An 18,631-nucleotide genomic window follows, 5' to 3' on the forward strand; every position below is an offset into this window, starting at 1 on the left:
ATGTACATGGCCTTCACAAATCAATCAGAAGTTGAGTCCCTATATGTTGTCCATTTCCAAGATGAAATGTGACAGCTTCTAAAAATGTGTCAGGGCCAATTAGACCTTCAGAAAGGAATGTTATGCCACAGCTCAGTAGCTGCCACAATAAGATTTGCAGAAAAGAGCACGATGCATAGTGACACTCAAATTATGAGACTCCATCTCTGGCAGTGTATAGAAACTCTAAGAGAAGAAACTGTTACATAACAAAGAACCTCGTCCAGCACCCTGCTTCTCACTGTGGCCAAACACATGCCTACTGAGGAGCCCACAAGCAGGACATTAGTGCAACGGCACTCTCCCAATCCTGTTCCCCAGCCATCGGTAGAATCATAGAGTTGGAAGGAGCCTATAAGGCCAGTCTTTCAGTATACTATTGCCTTCCCCGAAGGCCTCCAGATGTTTTGGACTACAACTCCCATTGTCCCTGACTATTGACCATGCTGGCTTAGACTAATGGGAGTTGTAGTCCATTAGCATCTGAAGAGCACCAAGTCTGTCTATGCCCCAGGTGGAGAAATGGGATGGGATGCCTACTCATTTGTTTTGTTCCCTTTGCTGGAGGGTTGGTATATCCAGGGTGGACTGTATTGTGGTCTAACTGTTGTGTGTTGATGTCTGCATAGCCTGGCATATTGAGTGTTTCTATATATACTATGTGTATTGGAGGAAGAATACTGGAGGAGGGGGGTTGTTGATCAATCAATATTAGTGATCAAGGGAGGGAGGCATGGTAGAAGGCAACATCGGAGGGGTGATTATAGGTTCTTGCACCTCTCTGAGATCTCCCACACCCTTGATACTAATGGATACTCTACCACTGTCCAAAACTGTCTGGTGGTTCTACTGCTGAACACCAGTTGATCCGTAATAAAACCATGCTGATCCATATTTGATCATGGATGAACGGGCCAACCTGGCATGTATTGCTGAGACCTGGGGAGGGGGAGAGCTGGGCAGCCCAGATCTGCCCAGCTGGGTACTTGGTACAACATCACCAGGAAACCCCTCTCTCTTGGAGCATTACTGGAGGGCCTGCATTTGGTGCTGGGCCAAAGACACAAATAAGGGATGCTGTTGGTATGCTGCCCACCCTGCTGCTCCACAGCCTCCCTGACCCAGCTGACAGAGGTTGTCTCAGGTACGGTGTTGGAGGAACCCAGAACGGTGGTTTGGGGTGACTCCAACATGCATGCCGAGGCCGCCTCAGGTCTGGCTTGAGAGTTCATGGCCTGCATGGCAACTATGGTCATTGGTCCAACATGCAGAGCAGAGCTTACCCTCGATCTAGTCTTTGCTCCATGTGGGGAGGGTGATGGTCTGGAAATTGGTGGGATGCATATCACCCCATTGTCATGGTCAAACTACTTGGAGCAACAATTCTCCACTGTAGGGGTGAGGGACTAGTTAGGATGGTCCACCCCCAGAGACTGATGAAATTTGATAAATTCCAGATCACTCTGGGGGATTTTCCAGTGAATAGAGCAGGTGATCCTGTGGAAGCCCTAGTCTCACTAGGGAATGGTGAGACTAGTAGAGCCATCGGCACAATTGCTCCTGAGGGCCCTCTCCAGTGCTGTGGAGCCACCTTTGCTCCTTGGTATATTGAGGAGCTGTGGTTGATGAAATGGACCAGGTGAGGGCTAGAATGTGAGTAGCTTACATCTCACTCTGGAGCTGACCAAGCACACATTCAAGCTTACAACCGGGCCTACCACATAGTTTGGGGGGGGGGCAGAAAAGAGATCCTACTTTGCTGCCTCCATTATGTCTTCAAGGAGTTATTCCATCTGGTCTGGAAGCTGGTCACTCCTAACCAGAGGGGCAGATCTCTGGAGCACACATTGTCTAGCTTTAAGTGGATGGCTAAATATTTTGAGGATAAAGTTGCTCAGCTCCACAGTGATTTGGATGCTACTATTGTGGCAGTTCCAGCCGAGGTGTCCAATACAACATCGAACCCAGTGGGATCAATTCTAGTTAATGTGGTGTGATGATGGGGACAAGATGCTTCCAGTGATGTGCCCAACCTCCTGCTCATGAGGTCCTTGTCCATCCTGGCTTGTTCAAGCTACCCAGAATGGGGTGACTGAATGGATCACAGCTGTAGTAAACACATCTTTGTGTGATGGTGTGATGCTCACAGTCCTCGTACAGGAAGTGCTGCTTCCACTTCTTAAAAAGCCCACACTGGACCCAACGGAGTGTAACAACTATAGACCAATTGCCAACACCTCTTTCTTGGCAAAGTTGGTGGAGAAGGTGGTTGTAGAGCAATTGCAGGTATTCCTGGATGAGACTGATTATCTAGATACATCATGGATTCAGGCCTGGCTTTGGAACAGAATCAGCCTTGGTCGCCCTGATGGATGACCTTTATCATGAGAGACACTAGGGGAAGTGCGACTCTGTTACTTCTGCTCGATCTCTCAGTGACATATGATACCATTGACCATGGTATCCTCCTGGAACAATTCAGTGGCACTGCATTGCGGTGGTTCAACTACGGTGGTTCAACTACGGTGGTTCAGGGTTGCATCCAGACATTAGGAGTTTTGGAGCAAGGTGTCAGCAATATGCTGATGACACGCAGTTCTATTTCTTCATAACATCTCAATCAGGAGAGGCTGTGAACGCTCTGGGTCAGTGTCTGAATGCTGTAGTGGACTGGATGAGGGCCAATAAACTGTGCTTGAATCCTGGGAAGATGGAGGCTCTTTGGGTAGGTGGTTCTCATGGCCAGGAGATAGGCATGTTACCTGTTCTCAATGGGGTCGTGCTTCCTCTGAAGGACCAGGTCCGTAGCCTAGGGGTACTCCTGAATTCACCTTTGTCACTAGAGGCCCAAGCATCCTCTGTGGCTAGGAGTGCCTTTTACCAGCTTTGTCAGCTATGACCATTCCTGGACAGGGATAGCCTCATCTCTGTAGTCCATGCATTGGTAACCTCAAGGCTGGATTACTGCAATGCACTCTATGTGGGGGTGTCCTTGGCCCTGGTTCAGAAGCTCCAACTGGTGCAAAATGTGGTGGCCAGATTGCTGATGGGGGCCCATAGCCAATAACATGTGACACCAGTTTTAAAACATCTGCACAGGCTGCCCATCTGCTACTGAGCCAGGTTCAAGGTCCTTGTATTAATTTTCAAAACCCTGAACAACTTAGGTCCAGTGTATCTTAGGGACCGCCTGAACCCTTATATCCCTTTGGTCATCCCTTGAGCTGGTGAGGCTCATTTAACAGCAACACGGAATCAAGCCTTCAGTGTCATCGGCCCAGTTCTCTGGAATGTCCTTCCAACAGAGATTCAGCAGGCACCTTCTGTTTTAACTTTTAAATTCCTGGTGAAAAAACATTTCTGTTCTGCCAGACTTATGCAAGCAATTAAGAGGAAGCTTTTTTTTTTTGCAACAGTGGGCCTTTGTTTTTATTATATTTTTAGTGTGTGTCTGTGTGGGGGGGGGGTTAACGTGTTGTAAACTGGATGTTTTTAACAAAACAGCAGTATATACTTTTTTAAAAATAAATACATAAATAAGTTGAGGGATGCTGGCACACTGCCTCTGTATGGACATTTTTTCAACTGCTGAGAACACAACCAGAAAAATCGGATAGCATACTGGAGTGTGGGGGCATTGTAATGTGAGTCAGGAGAGAGGGTCGGACCACAGGGAGTTGTGTTATGCTGCCAAGTCAGAACAGTTTTCAGTCTAGCTCAGTATTATCTCTATCGGCTATTCAGAAGTACAAACAGAAGCACTATGGCTTTCCCCCAATTCTACCTGGAGATGCTGGAGGTTGAACCTGGATCTTTTGCATGCAAAGCACGCACTCTGCTACCGAGCTATGGCCTTTCCTAGATGTTCTTCTAAATCCTGCTGTGGATGCTTCACCATTTGCTGGCCCCTCACTTTTAACAGACGAGCTGTTTCCAAATCCATGTGCATGTGTTTGTCTACTCTCATGCATGAGTATAGTGAGAGTGAACTGAAAAGCTCTATTTTATCTTACTCATAAGTATATAGTCACTTTAAAGTAAGAGTTTAGGAGCAACTGTATTGGGTCTTCCAAAGCAATCTGAATCAGTGCCACTAAATGAGGTAATCAGGGTAAAATTAAATATGAACAAGCATTGTTGGCACAGTGATCTAGTCTTTGGGACTATTAGCTCTAGAATAATGTGGAAATTATGTTCACTACATTATAATTTACTTGGGACTGCCTGCTGGTTTGGTTTCAAATCTTTCCAGATGAATGCTCATAAGGAGCTACACTACTGCTTATAGTGGTTTGGCATATAAATGCTTGATAACAGATAAATGAAAACTGAAAGCTGTGTCTTCTTTTCCCACATGCTACGGGAATTCACCCACTGTTAGGGATGGATGGATGGATGAGTCAATTCCCAGTACGTATCAGTTTCACATGTGTTCATTCATAAGCCAGCTCCGTCCTGTTTTCTTGCATTAACCTGAGATTTCCATATGAAATTTATTTATTTAAATACATATTTTATCACAGAATACATCTTTCGATATGTATTTTATCTAAGTATTCACATTTCTAAACATATTATGTCCTAAAAATGCACACTGTTATAAATTATTTGAGCCAAGGACTGTACTGAAAAATTCAGAAAGGTGCAAAACTTCAAGGGATAATTACAATCCAATCTGCAGATGGGTTTGGGAGGAACAAATTTGGTTGGCTCGCTTCCAAGTGTTGACTGAAGACAATTCTCCTCCGTCTCTAAATACCACGAGTGAACTCGTCATTCTTTTATCAAAGATATTAATAAGAATATTGAACTGGACTGCAACAAAGAAAAATTGTAACAATAATATTTTTCCCCATTCAACTGACCTGTATAGCAGAGAACTCTGTTAAGAATGAGAAGCCAAACAGACAAAACAGAAACTTGTCAAACAACTATGACTCAAAAGGAATGTAAGTGCATTTTGGGGGGGTGGCCTCTCTGGATGCAGTGGTCATGGAGGACAAGTTTATCAGCAGCTACTAGTCATGACGGCTGCATATTAGTTCCAGGATCAGAGGCAGCACGTTTCTGAATACCAGTCACTGCAGTAAAAGGCCATCAAATCTTCCACAAGGTTTCCAGTCCACCTATGTCATTCATAAATCGGATGCACTCCTCCCAGGGTCCTGCCGGCTGCTGTGTCAGGCAGGGGCTCAGGCATGGTTTGGCTTAGCATTGCGTGCAAACTGGGCCTAACGTAACAAATAAATATATGGACAATATTTCATATTTCTCCCCAACCTCTCAAAGAGACCAAGGCAGTTAAGGCTGTTTTTAAAGTTAATGTGGTAAGCTATTAACTAGGGATGTGCGCAGGACCTCCGATTTAATTCAGGGCCTACGTTGGCACTTTGGAGCAGCCCCAGTCTCACCCAAGGGCCAAACCAATGGGGGAGGGGCTTGCACAGTCATGTGGTCTGGAAGGGGCAAGGAAGAGAAGCATCTCTCCTCCCCCCCACACACACACACATGCCTGTCTGAAGCTTTAGCAGGGTTTTGAACCCTGAGTCAACATGCAGGGAGAGCAAATGACACACACACACACACAGGCTACGTGTGCATCCCCTTTGCCTTTTTGTCATCAGACTGCCTCCCTTTTGACACCCCTGGATTGCTCTGGTTGCACCAGATCTTACCGAGGGAGATTCAGGAATGTCTTAACCTGGTCCGACTGAATCCCGTGTCAATCCAAATCAGCCCAATTCATTTCAGGATCCAGGATCCAGCTGGATTTGGCACACAACTCTACTCTGAACTATGGAGCACCTTGGAGAAGAAATCTGGATGTTCCTATCTCCCCCGCCCCCCCCCATACACAAACCCTTAAAAATAAAAAGACAAGAAAGTTCATCAAAGAGTGCAACATAGCTGCACCTCTTTAATGCAGCATATGGAGGACTATTTTTACATCTTATCGAAAAATAAGATGCTACACATGTACCATTCTAGGAAAATATGGTATTCTGTTGTCCAAAAAGCTGTTTCTGAACATTTTATATACAATTTACTCAACACATTGATACCCAACATGTTTGACATACGCACCATTGGCATTAATTCGGAAGATGCTGGCAGATGTATCCTGGAAAAGATCCTGTAGTTCATTGGGATCAATCTGCGTAGCTGGAAAGAAGGAGAGGGGGCTGTTAATACATCAAGCTGCATCAGATAGCCTCAACTTATAATGCTCACATATGTTTCATATATGGATCCAATATTTCCCTTGTGCCAATTCAATTAGGAATATATATGTACTTATTTATTGTTCTCATATTTAAAAATTGTGATGTTTTTCTCTGTCCTAATACAGGCCCACCAAGGAGCACTAACTATCAGAAGTTAAACAATAAAATCTCAAACCGTAAAATATAACAAAGGATAAGACAAAGCAAACATGCAGTACAGGGATAAAACAACCTCGAAGCAACCAGCCCAAAACATAATAGGACCGCTTCCTGGCGATAATCCATCTTTAGAGGTGTGGGATGTGGATATATGAGATAAAGACACCTTAGTTGTGGTGCTTGGACTACAGAACTCTGTGCCCCAGGAGGGTCATGTGGTGCCTTCCATCTTGGCCATTCGGATTTCAGGTGAGAACAATGATATTCCAATTTACCTTTGGGGGGGCAGAGAGACAGAGAGAGAGAGAGAGACAGAGAGAGACAGAGACAGAGACAGAGAGAGAGAGAGAGAGGTCAACTCTCTCTCTCTCTCTCTCTCTCTCTCTCCCCCTCCAGTTTTTGTTACTCACAACCTCAGATGGGGCACAAAGCAGAACCTCCACTGAAGACCTGAGTGAGCTGCTATGGATACTAGAACCCCAGTAAACTTTTTCTCTGCAGCCTCAGGAGAAGAAATTTAGTAGGGTTATTTTCCTCCTCCCTCCCTGCAAGTCAAGGGCTCTAATCTTTCTCAGAAAATCTACTTGTCACTACATTTCAGCTAGATCCTTTACAGCTGCTACATTCCTTATACAGTGAAAGCTTGATATAGCGCGGGGGCCTGCAGACAAAGGTTTCACCAGTGTTATAGGACTTCCACATTATAATGAAACCTGCACAGTAAGGATTTAAGCCAGAGAGTACAGTAGAGACATTCCTAGAGACGTACACAACCCACCACTGTGGAACAGAGCAGGAAGGGTAACAGAGGGAAAAACCAAGTTACTGTAATAATAAAGCTCCACAGAAAATAATGTAAGAACTTAAGAAGGCTTCTGAGATAAATGTTCCGGGGGGGGGGCATGAAAAAAAGAGCAGGAAGGAGGGGGTGTTTGGAAACATTTTTTTTTAAAAAAAAAACAACCACTGATAAGGGAAAAAAGACCTCAGGGAAAAACGGAGGAATGACCAGGGACAAGGGCACAGAGGATGAAAAATGAGGCATAGCAAACAGAAAAACAGGGTATATAGCATTTTACTCGGGAGTCATGTATATGCTACAGTATATCTGATTCTGTGGTACATGGAGATGTGTTATATCGAGCTTCAGTTACCGATAATGGATGCTTACACACCATAGAGTTATGTCATCAGTGTTCTGTTTTCCTCCTGATACTGCATCATGGGTTTTCAAGTCTACAGTTGTTGCATGAACAGTGCAGTTCTTGCACATGCTTATTTAAATTTGCTCACATTACCACTGCAATCGTGCTTTGTAGTCTTGAAACGTAATGTGAAGCTAGCATATGTGTATGTCACCATAAGGATGCAAATGGTGTAGCAATTGACAAGAACATAAGAAGAGCCTGCTGGATCAGGCCAATGGCCCATCTAGTCCAGCATCCTGTTCTCACAGTGGCCAACCAAATGCTCCAGTGGGAAGCCCACAAGCCGAACCTGAATGTAATAGCCCTCTCCCAGCCTGTAATTCCCACCAACTGGTATTCATAGGCATAGTGCCACTGATCATGGAGGCCATGTATAGCCATTATGGCAAGTTGCCTCCATGTATTTGTCTAGTCCTCTTTTAAAGCCATCCAAGCTGGTGGCCATCACTGCCTCTTGTGAGAGCCACATCCATAGCTTAACTATGCACTGTGTGAAGAAGAACTTTCTTTCTCCATGCCATGCACAGTTTTATAAAACTTCTATTATGTCACCTCTTATTCGCCTTTTCTCTAAACTTTGGTTGTTGGTTGTACTGTCGATCCAACATATGGGCGACCCTATGAATAGGGTTTTCATGGTAAGCGGTATTCAGAGGGGGTTCCCCATTGCCTTCCTCTGAGAGGCAGTGACTGGCCCAAGGTCACCCAGTGAGCTTCATGGCTGTGTGGGGATTCGAACCCTGGTCTCCCAGGTCATAGTTCAACACCTTAACCACTATGCCACACTGGCCTCAAATGCTGCAAACGTTCCTCATATGGGACTAAGATAATGACAGAATAGGAGAGAAAGAACAGGCACATAGGCCCGTTCCAATTGTGCCAGCCACAATATTTGTAGAGGTTCAACAAAACATTTCCACCCACTTCCTCATTTCCTCATGATGGGAATACCGAGGGTGGAGAAGCACGTGGAGGTGAGAATTACCAGACAGCAGGGGTAGCTCAACCCTCTCCTGCAAGAATGCCTCCCCCCCAAACCAGTTATTTGTTCTGCAGCTGGAACAGCTTGGCCACAGTAGTTCAGGCACTAGTGGCTCCAAGCCTGGATTACTGCAATGCACTGTATGTGGGCCTTCCCTTGCACTTGACCCGGAAACAGCAATTAGTGCAGAATGCTGCAGCTAGATTACGAACAGGAGTGAGGCCATGTCAGCATGCAATACCTCTGCTCAGAGATCTGCACTGGTTGCCAATATTTTGCTGAGCCAAGTTCAAGCATATGCACTTATTCGTATATAAAGCCCTTAACAGCTTGGGACCAGTTTACTTCCAAAACCGTCCTACCCCATATGTGCCCACTCAAGCACTTTGCTCTATGGAGCAGGCACTATCACAGGTGCCACATAATACTCATTCCACATTTGTAGGAAATTATTCTTTTAGTGTGGCAGCACTTACTCTTTGGAACTCCCCGCCTAGTGAAATCAGGCAGGCACCTTTGCTGTATTCCTTTCGGCACCTACTTAAAACTTTTCTGTGTAGGCAAGCCTTTCCAGACACATAGATGTTGATCTGTTTTAATCTTTTTTTAGTTAGTAGCTGTTTTAATTGTTTTAAATATGTTTTAGTTGTTTTTTTTTTAACTGTTTTATTGATGATTTTAAAGTCTTTTGTAAACAGCTTAGAGGTCTTTACATTTAAGCAGTATATACATTTTGTTAAATAAATAAAATAACTAAAACCACTTCCAAACACTAACCTTTGGAGCACAATTGAAATTTTAAAAAATCCAGTGGGTGCCAGCCACAAAATGGCTGCTATGGGGATGTTGTATAACACAAAATGGTGGCCACATCTAAAATAACAAAAAAAGGAAAGGAGCACAAAAGAGTATGGACATGTCCTTCCCTAGCAGTGAAAAAAATATGTCTCCAACATCAGCCACACACTCACAGAGACGGGATTTATTTGCACCTGTCTTCCATTCAGAATTGAAGGGAAGGTGGTTGTCCAATCCTGCCATCCAATGAAATGTGGACAAGTTTAAGGGGGCAGGCTCCATGCCGAAGAGGCTGTGCCAGTGTAAACAGGACCTGAGGAGGAAGAGCAAACAGACTCTTGTGCACTGTGGTTTTTTGAGGGGATATTGATTGAGAACTTTCATGGGCACTATAGCAGGTTCGGGCAAGGATTGGTGATCCTCATAGCTTTGCATTCCCTTAGGCCACTTGTAACCATTTTATCCCAAGCCAGATTCCAAAACTACAACGGCTGAAGGAAAGGGGAAAAAATATCTATGGAGGGAAAGACCATGGAAGAATTGTCACAGGAAGGGTTAAGCACCCCTACAAACTCGTGCCCCCTCATTCATATTATTTTTTTATCGTAATGGGGTGGCCCTTAGCCAATAGTGCAGTGGCAAATTTAGAAATGCAGGTTCCCTTCCTGATAGTCACAACCACACCCCCTCCTCCTTTTTTATGGCTAAGCTGAGAAAGATCTTTGCTAATGTCTCCTCTCACAACAACAGACATCCCTAGGAGCCAATCAGCAAGAAAGGGGAGTGTGTTAGCTGCTGAGAAGAGTCTTCTCAATAGCTGCCTCACCTCCTTTCACTCTGATCAGCTCTAATCAGCAGGAAAAGACAAGGAAACATGTTAGAAAACTCTTCTCAGTGGCCAACAGATTCTCCTTTCAGGCTTTGTGTTTAAACAGCCCTACCCTCCCTGTAAAGTTAAAATCTGTGCCATCTGAATCCAGGTGGCTCTGGATGCTTTTCAGGCATATCACGAAACGGAGGGGGGGAATCTTAGCTTGAAAGTTCATCCTGAGTTATTTAGGTGAATAAACTGATCTGTTAAAACAGAATGAAATCAGGTTTACAATCTCTGGCACTCAACGACCTCTCGCTCATCCTGCCCTGCCGTTCAATAACAACTTAATTATTCTAGGAGAGAAAAAGGGGTGAGGAGGTAAAAGAAGTCTGTTATCTGAGCTGTGAAATGTCATATACTTTAGAATGGATGCCATGAAGTCTACACACACACACACACACACACACACACACTCACACACACACACTCTCTCTCTCTCACACACACACACACACACACACACTTCTTTCAGGGGATTGAAGCAGTCAAGAGCAAACATCCAGGCTTTGGACTGAAAAGAAGCAATTTACAGAGAACACGTCCTCATTGCCAAGTGCAGCAACGATCCGGCGGCACAGATGCACGCCAAGATTGTAAATGGAAAGGGGAGGGGGGGCTAACGCAAAAACATGGTGTCTAATAAAAATTAAACAAGTTAGACTTCATAAAATGCGGTGCTAAAGGATTATATTTCCCCTCCCTTTCATTTCTTTGGTAGAAATATGACTTTGCCCTTTGTTCAAAAGATATTCCCACAATGCTTTGGAGAAAGGGCTAGAAAGACATTGGGTTGTATGCAACTAAGTCCTACTCAGACCGATTGAAATTAATGAGCCTAAGTTACTCATGTCTATGAACTCCAATTGGTCTACTCTGAGAAAGGCTACCATCAAATACTGGTCAATTATTTATTTGTTTGTTTTAACCACCACCTGCAGTGGCCAGTTGGTAGCTGTTTTGATCAACTGCTTGCGCCAGGAGTCTCCTAGGTTTCTTCTGCCAGTGGCTCTTGTGGCAGCCCTTTTATGCAATGTACTATGGCTTGTAAACGCTTCTGGGTCTGGGTCTGATCTTAGCGTGGTGGCTAGCCGGGTGACCTTGGTCCAGTCACCAACTCTCAGCCTAACCTATCTCGCAGGGTTGTTGTGAGGCTAATACAGAGAAGGAGAGAGCCATAAATGTCACCTCGAGCTCCTTGGGGGAAAGGTGGGGTATAACTTAGTGCTAAATAAATAAATATGGGCTGGGGGGGAGCTGATGTACCCCTAAACCACAGGTTACCCACACCTGCTGTAAAGGCTCAGTCTGGCAGAGACTACAGAACCTGATGTGAAAACTTCAGATTTCACAGGACTCTTGGACGCTGCCTTAAACCGGGTCAGACTATTGGCCCACCTAGCTCAGTACTGTTCACACTGGTTGGCAGCAGCTCTCCAGGATTTCAGGCAGAGCTATCTCCCAGCCCTATCTGGTTGCCAGGGATTAACCCTGGGACCTTCTGCATGCAAGGAAGATGTTCTGCCACTGAGATATATGGCCCTTCCCAGTATCCCACCGCACACAGGATGGGGTAGGAGCAAGGGTGAGGAAGGGCTGTTGCCTTCCTGCTCTGCTTGTGGGCATTTCACAAGCCACTATTGCTACATTCTTATTTTCTTACTGCTTAAAGAGGGGTACCGGGTGACACCCCAAAAGCCCAGTTTGAAACTGTCAACAAGAGCCAGAGAGCGGGTCTGCCAGAACATTTCAACGTTTCCCCCAGCGCTGCTTCATCTATGCCCCCCCTTCCCCTCAGCCACAATGGCCACCCACTCGCCTGTCATCCCTGCGTGAGTGGCAGAAAATGGGAAGGGAGGGCCGCTGTTCCTAGTGCGGAGATGAAGGAACAAGGAAAACCGGCTGTTGAATTTTGGCCCCGTCATGCCTCTTGTGAAAGGCGCAGGAGATTTGCCAAGGAAAAGGGAGGGGAGGGATAAGTGGCAACTTCAGTCCCTAAAGGAACCATCTGACAGAGAGGGAAATTATTTCGGCATAAACAGAGCCCGTGAAGCAACTACAAAATCTTTCATAATGACAAGTACTGGATAAAGCAGTCATTAATGTGAGCTGTTGCCAAGGAGGAATAGACACCTGAATGCCTTGTCAGATGTCAACACTGTTTGTATTCTCTTTCAGTTTGGGCAAATGTTATTCTTCCCAACCTTGCTCCTAGACCAGCTTCAGAAAATTCTGAAGTCCCAAACTTTCCACCATCAGGGATGTTTTTCCCCACACCAGCTAAGGAGTGAGAGCCCTCACCTGCACTTTGCAGGGCATTCTGGGACATGTTCTAAGGCACTGTCCTTCAACCTTGGGTCCCCAGATCTTGTTGGACTATAGCTCTCATCATCCTTGGCCATTGGCTAAGCAGGCTGGAGTTGATGGGAGTTGCAGTCCAACAATATCTGGGGACCTAAAGTTGAAGAACAGTGCTCTAGGGCACCCACTTCAGGAGAGTCTTGCTGCTGGATCAGGCCAGTGGCCCATCTAGTCCAGCATCCTGTTCTCACAGTGCCCGACCAGAAGCCCAAATGGGCAACCTGCAAACAGGACCTGAGTGCAACAGCACTCTCCCCCAAGGGATTCCTCTCAGCAACTGGTATTCTGCCTCCAACAGTGGAGGCAGAACATAGTCATTGTGGCAAGCAGCCATTGTCCTCCAGTTTGTTTAATACTCTTTTAAAGCCATCCAAGTTGGTGGCTGTCGCTGCCTCTTGCCTATCTTGAACATTGAGCTTCACTGGATGTCCCCAAGTTCTAGAATTGTGAGAGAGGGATAAAAACTTTTTCCCTGTATCTACTTTCTCCACAACTTGCACAATCTACTTTCTCCACAACATGCGCTCAGGTCCTTCTTGCAGGCTTCCTGTGGGCATCTGGTTGGTCATTGTGAGAACAGGATGTTGGACTAGATGGGTCAGCAGGCTCTTCTTATGTTCTTACTTGGCAACAAGACAGGCTCCCTCCTTCATTCCCCCTATTTTTCTACCAATCTTTTTCACATCAAAATATATTATTCCTTCATTTTATGTTACACAAAAGCTAAGGGGCAATTTAAGTGAAAGGAACACAAAATCACAACATTTAGGGTTGCCAGGTTCATGGCCTGAGACTGATCCTGTATCTTTAGGGGAAGAGAAAGTCAGCCAAGTGCAGGTGTTCTTGCAACTTTGTAATGGGAAAAACCACAAGGTGGAATTCTCCCTTCCCCCTGCACAAGTTGTAAAGATACAGAAGACCTCTTGGAGGCCAGGCCTGGCAACCGAGCCCTTCTGTATCTTTAAAAGTTGTGCAGGTGGAAAGGAGAATTCGACCTTGTGGGTTTTCCCATTACAGGGTTGCAAGAACACCTGCGCTTGGCTGACTTTCTCTTCTCCTAAAGATACAGGATCGGTCTCAGGCCATGAACCTGGCAACCCTAACAACATTCAAGTTAAGTTTTCATCTCTCTGTCTCCCTCCCCATCTAATATGCAGATGGGTCTACCTCAGTAGGGTTGTTAGTTATTTTTACATTTATAACCCACCTTGCCTCCACAGAGCTCTAAGTAGCATACATGTTTCTCTCCCTCTCCCTTTTTATTCTCACAACGACCCTGTCAGGTAGTTTAGGTTCAGAGGCAGTGACTGGCCCAAAGTCACCCAGTGAGCTTCATGGCTGAAATAGTGAACAGGAAGTGATGTGAACACTCAAAAACATTGTGGAAATGCTTATTGCTATTACATGGGTACACCTTTTTTTAAAGTTGGAAAACTTTTCTCTTTCCTAACACTACCCAGTGATCAAACTTTCCTATCACCCTTGAGAACAACATTTTGACCTGAAGGAGGAACTGCAAGAATTAGCCTCACCTTTCAGATCTCAACTCTTGGCACCAATGATTTATGATTGCAAAAGCAGCGGAAATATAAATACTTTTTTTCCACCTTGTAATCAAGGTTTAATCAGACCTTGCCTGCATTTTTTTTTAATTAACATGTTTTCATTCTCTTTTGTTTCTTTATTTAGCACTCTCATTAATAAGGGGTTGTACAGTAAGAGCAAAGCAACCATCACCCAGGCTCACTATTCCATTTTATTCTGCTTGTGTTTCAGATTTTAGAAGGACACTGATGTACAAAGTTATAGTGTGTATCATTGCAACAGTATGCAAAGATTAGGAGTTAAGAGTGACTGGTGCAAAGGAGGATGGGGCTCCTGAATCTTTATGAGCGCATGAACTCTCCCACTGGGACTACAGCGGGGAACCTCTGGCACATCTCATTAAGCCTGACAGGCATCTCCATTTGGTTTGCAAGGTCGTTTGAGCCAAGCTATGCTTACCTACCATTATATATTGCTTGATGACATCCAGCCCCATTTATTCACTGTACCTGTATCAGAAGAGGCTGTGCAGGTGTTAGACAGGCAGTGATGAGGGTGAATAATTAATCATCATAATTATTAAATAATAACCTACCCTTCACCATAAGGGATTGCCTTATCACATATGTGCTGACTCAGTCACTTCGATCTCTCCATTCTGTGTTTGTAAAGAGTTATACCTTTAGTGTAGCAGCACCTGTACTTTGGAACTCCCTGCCTATTGACATTAGGCAGGTGCCACTATTGTATTGTTTAACATGCTGAAAAGTGTTATGTTTTGGCAGACCTATGTAGCTGCATGATTTGGTTATATCTGTTCTTAAGTTTGTTTTGGATGTTTTATGGTTGCTTGTTTTTAGATATTTTAACAGTTTTTAAATGTTTTGAGTTTTAATTTTGGATTAGATAGATAGACAGACAGACAGATGGACGGACGGGTGTGTATGCCTCCTTGGACTCTTTTAGAAGGAAGGCAGGATACAAATTTAATAAATAAAAATAAATAAATCCCTAGGGTAGGTTACAACAATGTAAAAATGATATTAAAGTCAGTTAAAATAATTTACAATCAGAAGAATAGGGTAGATCCTAACAAATGTATATTTCCAGTGTTAACAGGGTAAAGCGATGGAGAAATATTACCTACACACCCTGGGAATAACATTTTTTTTTAAAAAAACACAACTGTATTTATTTTCATCGGATATTTTATGAGGAAATACATTGAGCAACCCTTGTCCATCATCATGCTGTGCGCTGTAAGTGGTTTCTAATTTTGGTAAAAGCAAGGCATTTGGCTTCAGATGGCTGGTTTTATAAATTAAGAATTTGCCTGCTTTTTAATCAATGAAGAGAAAAAATATTAAATGTAAAGGCTTTTGCAGGAAAGTGTGCCTTATTACCAAAATCTCCGTTAGCAGGGGTTTAAAATGACAAAGTGATTTAAGTCATTTAGACCAGGAGAGGATTAAGAGAGAGTTTAAAGACAATTCGTTATTCAACGGAATAAAATCAGCCTCGTGGAAAATCCCCATTTGCTTGCAAAACCTCCAGGATAATATCTGCTCTGTATTTAAATAGTTCCTCTGGGTGGGGGTATACTGGTGCGTGCATGTGCAGATCAGAATATCCAAAGGTAGGCAGGGTCCCTCACAGGCAAGAGTGGTATTATTTATGCTGTACACAAGGACCACACTTGGAGAACAGAGAATAGGGGCAACCACAATGACGAAGAGGTAACTCCCCCATAAGGAAAAAAGGTTACATGATAACATTTTGAGATTTTTAGTTTAGAAAAAAGGAGAGGGGGACATGATAGAGAATATAAAATGGTGCATGGTGTAGAGAAAGTGGACAGAGATACGTTTTCCCCCCTCTTTCATAATGCTAGGACCTGTGATCATATGATGACCATCACAACACACTGAACTGTGGCAGATCATGACCACAGAAAAGGCTGCCAGCCACCATGGGGAACAGCCACATACGCCTCAAGCCACACCACAATTTTTTTTTCATAAGACCCTATGTCCATCCCAGTGGGTGATATTGTTGTTTGAACGTCTGAACCACCCTCTTGTACCTGACTCCACAATTGCCTTGATTCAGAGCAAGAAACCCTGGGCCCTCTCAAAACAGAGGTGGGCTCCCATCATCTGGTAGGAACTTCTCAACCTCTCCAGAACAGGATAATGTGAACACAAAATCATAAGAAGAGCCCTGCTGGATCAGACGAAAGACCCATCTAGTCCAGCATCCTGTTCTCAGTAACTAACCAGATGCCTGTGGGAAGCCCATAATCAGGGTCAGTGCCAGAGAGTAGCCAGGCTAGGCCCTGGCCGAGGGGCCCATGCAGCCAAAAGGGGCCCCTGAAGGGACCCTCCTTAGAGTGGGAGGGTGGTGCTCCTATTCTCTGATCCATGGCAGCAATGGGTCCTGCAAAACCAACCCTGCTGTGGATCACGGAAAGGGAGTTCCCAGGCACCCCCCAATACAGACAGTGTGGGCTCCAGGAAGCCCACCCGCATGCCCCTCCTACCTCTCTTGTCAGTGTGAATGTCATGCACACTACGTGCACATGTCATGCACATGTCATTCACATGACACCACAGGTAGGTGTGGCGTGTGAGTGGGCTTATCCGCCCCGTAACATCTGTATGGTGTGTGTGTGTTGGGCTACGTCACTGCAGGCCTGGGGCAGGCTGGTGCCCAAGGATCCAGTCATGCCTGGCGCTAGCCCTGCCCATAATTTTGTGTGAACAGAATGAGAGACAGATGGACGTTACATATTTGCCATATTATTTCACCTAAAGCAAGATAAGACATGCATAAAGAATAATGTGGAAGTTCCATGGGATTTCAAGGGATTTACCATTGTTCATTCAGATGAACAGAATTTCTCAGATGGAGGGTAGAGAAATGCATACTGTTCTGTCAGTTCCAGTGCGTCCACATCTCTTTTCTGACAACGGGGGCACACGATGCTAGTCAAACCCTCCCCTTTTTACTGTAAAACCTGATGGGATCAACCTGAGTGCATTTGTTTTAAAAAAAATCAGCTTCACACATTTTGCAACTGATTGGCAAGCCCACTGCCCCTCCAGGTATAGCCAATGGAAACACTTTATTGTAGGAGACTAGTGAGCGCACACAGCTATAGACGTATTTAGGACCATAGACAACCTAAGCAGCAGTTGTAGGTCAAGCTATAATGTGAAGTCATCATCTACCACTCATCAGCATTTGATGTTCCAATAAAAGTCCACGGGTGGTGAATAAATTATCAATGAATGAAGCAAAGCTGTGGAGACCTTAGATTGGAAGTGCCATCAAATTGTGTTTAATGAAAAGCTTCAAGGTAAATATGGATGTTTTTGATTGATTGATTGATTGCATTTGTATACCGCCCCTTAGCTGAAGCTCTCTGGGCGGTTCACAACAATCAAAAACACCATAAACAAATATACAAATTTAAAAACACATTTTTAAAAAGCAATTTAAAAACACATGCTAAAATGTCTGAGGAATTTCAAGTGGATGTATAGATAATTGATAGTCTACCAACATTTATCAGGGGGAATTCATATCTGCCAAGACTTTTTTTTCCTTCAAAGGGGACACATTGAAGTTGCATTTAACCATCTTGATCACTGTCCTTAATATCACCAGTATTAGCAGCAACAGAACAGACATGCATTTCTTATCCTAGTATGAGGTGTAGCTCTGGCAGATGCAAGATCGGTTGGATAGGTAACTTAACGAAACTGCACCTGTGACAAAAATGTGGAACACTCCCCCCCCCATCAACCCTGACCAACCCTGGTGGGGGATGAGTTGTAGACAAGCAACATTAGGGAGGCCACAAGTTCTCTACCCCTGGCCTAAAAGTTGTGATACACCTGATGGATTTGGAAAACTGTAGTTAGGCAATGCATCTCTTGAGAATTTCAAAGCAAGTTGAAAGAATGCTGGTAATATTTTTGAGATATCTCAGATGATTCATACAGTTTTATGGTCATTTTACTTAATTTGTCTTGAATCCGATGTAGACAGTTTCTGGCAAGGCTGGGGGAACCTGTAGCCCAGGGTGGTGGACTCAAAATCCCATCATCCCTAAACACTGCCGATAATGGCTTGGGTTGAAGGGCCAAGATCATCCAGCCCTGACTGACCCATAAGAATACTGTTGACATTCCATATGACTTTTTTTTAAAAAAAAAACTGTACTTGAAAAATTGGTGCAATAAAGGTCTCAAAACAAATCATTCATGGAACTAGCTAGTGCACCTTTCTTGATGGAAACAGAACTGAAGAAATAGCCTCACTTCTCATATAGATAAGTCCTGATGAATTCATTTGTCTGCCAAGGTTCCCCCCCTCCGGGGGCACATGAATTGCAGTTGCATTTAACCATATTTATCATTGTCCTTAATAATCACCATTA

The 18,631-nt window shown here is 44.3% G+C and overlaps 1 protein-coding gene across 3 annotated transcripts in view; it reads right to left on the minus strand.

Annotated features, from left to right (window-relative positions):
* The window catches only part of TSNARE1 (t-SNARE domain containing 1), a 647,930-nt gene that overhangs the window by 399,768 nt on the left and 229,531 nt on the right, over nucleotides 1-18,631 (minus strand). For all 3 annotated transcript variants that reach the window (XM_061608012.1, XM_061607992.1, XM_061608002.1), the window contains one exon: nucleotides 6,124-6,201. In XM_061608012.1, coding sequence (XP_061463996.1) covers nucleotides 6,124-6,201 — 78 coding nt within the window. The remainder of the gene's footprint in view (nucleotides 1-6,123; nucleotides 6,202-18,631) is intronic.

This window comes from Rhineura floridana, chromosome 1 (genome assembly GCF_030035675.1).
Source record: "Rhineura floridana isolate rRhiFlo1 chromosome 1, rRhiFlo1.hap2, whole genome shotgun sequence".
Lineage (NCBI taxonomy): Eukaryota > Metazoa > Chordata > Lepidosauria > Squamata > Rhineuridae > Rhineura > Rhineura floridana.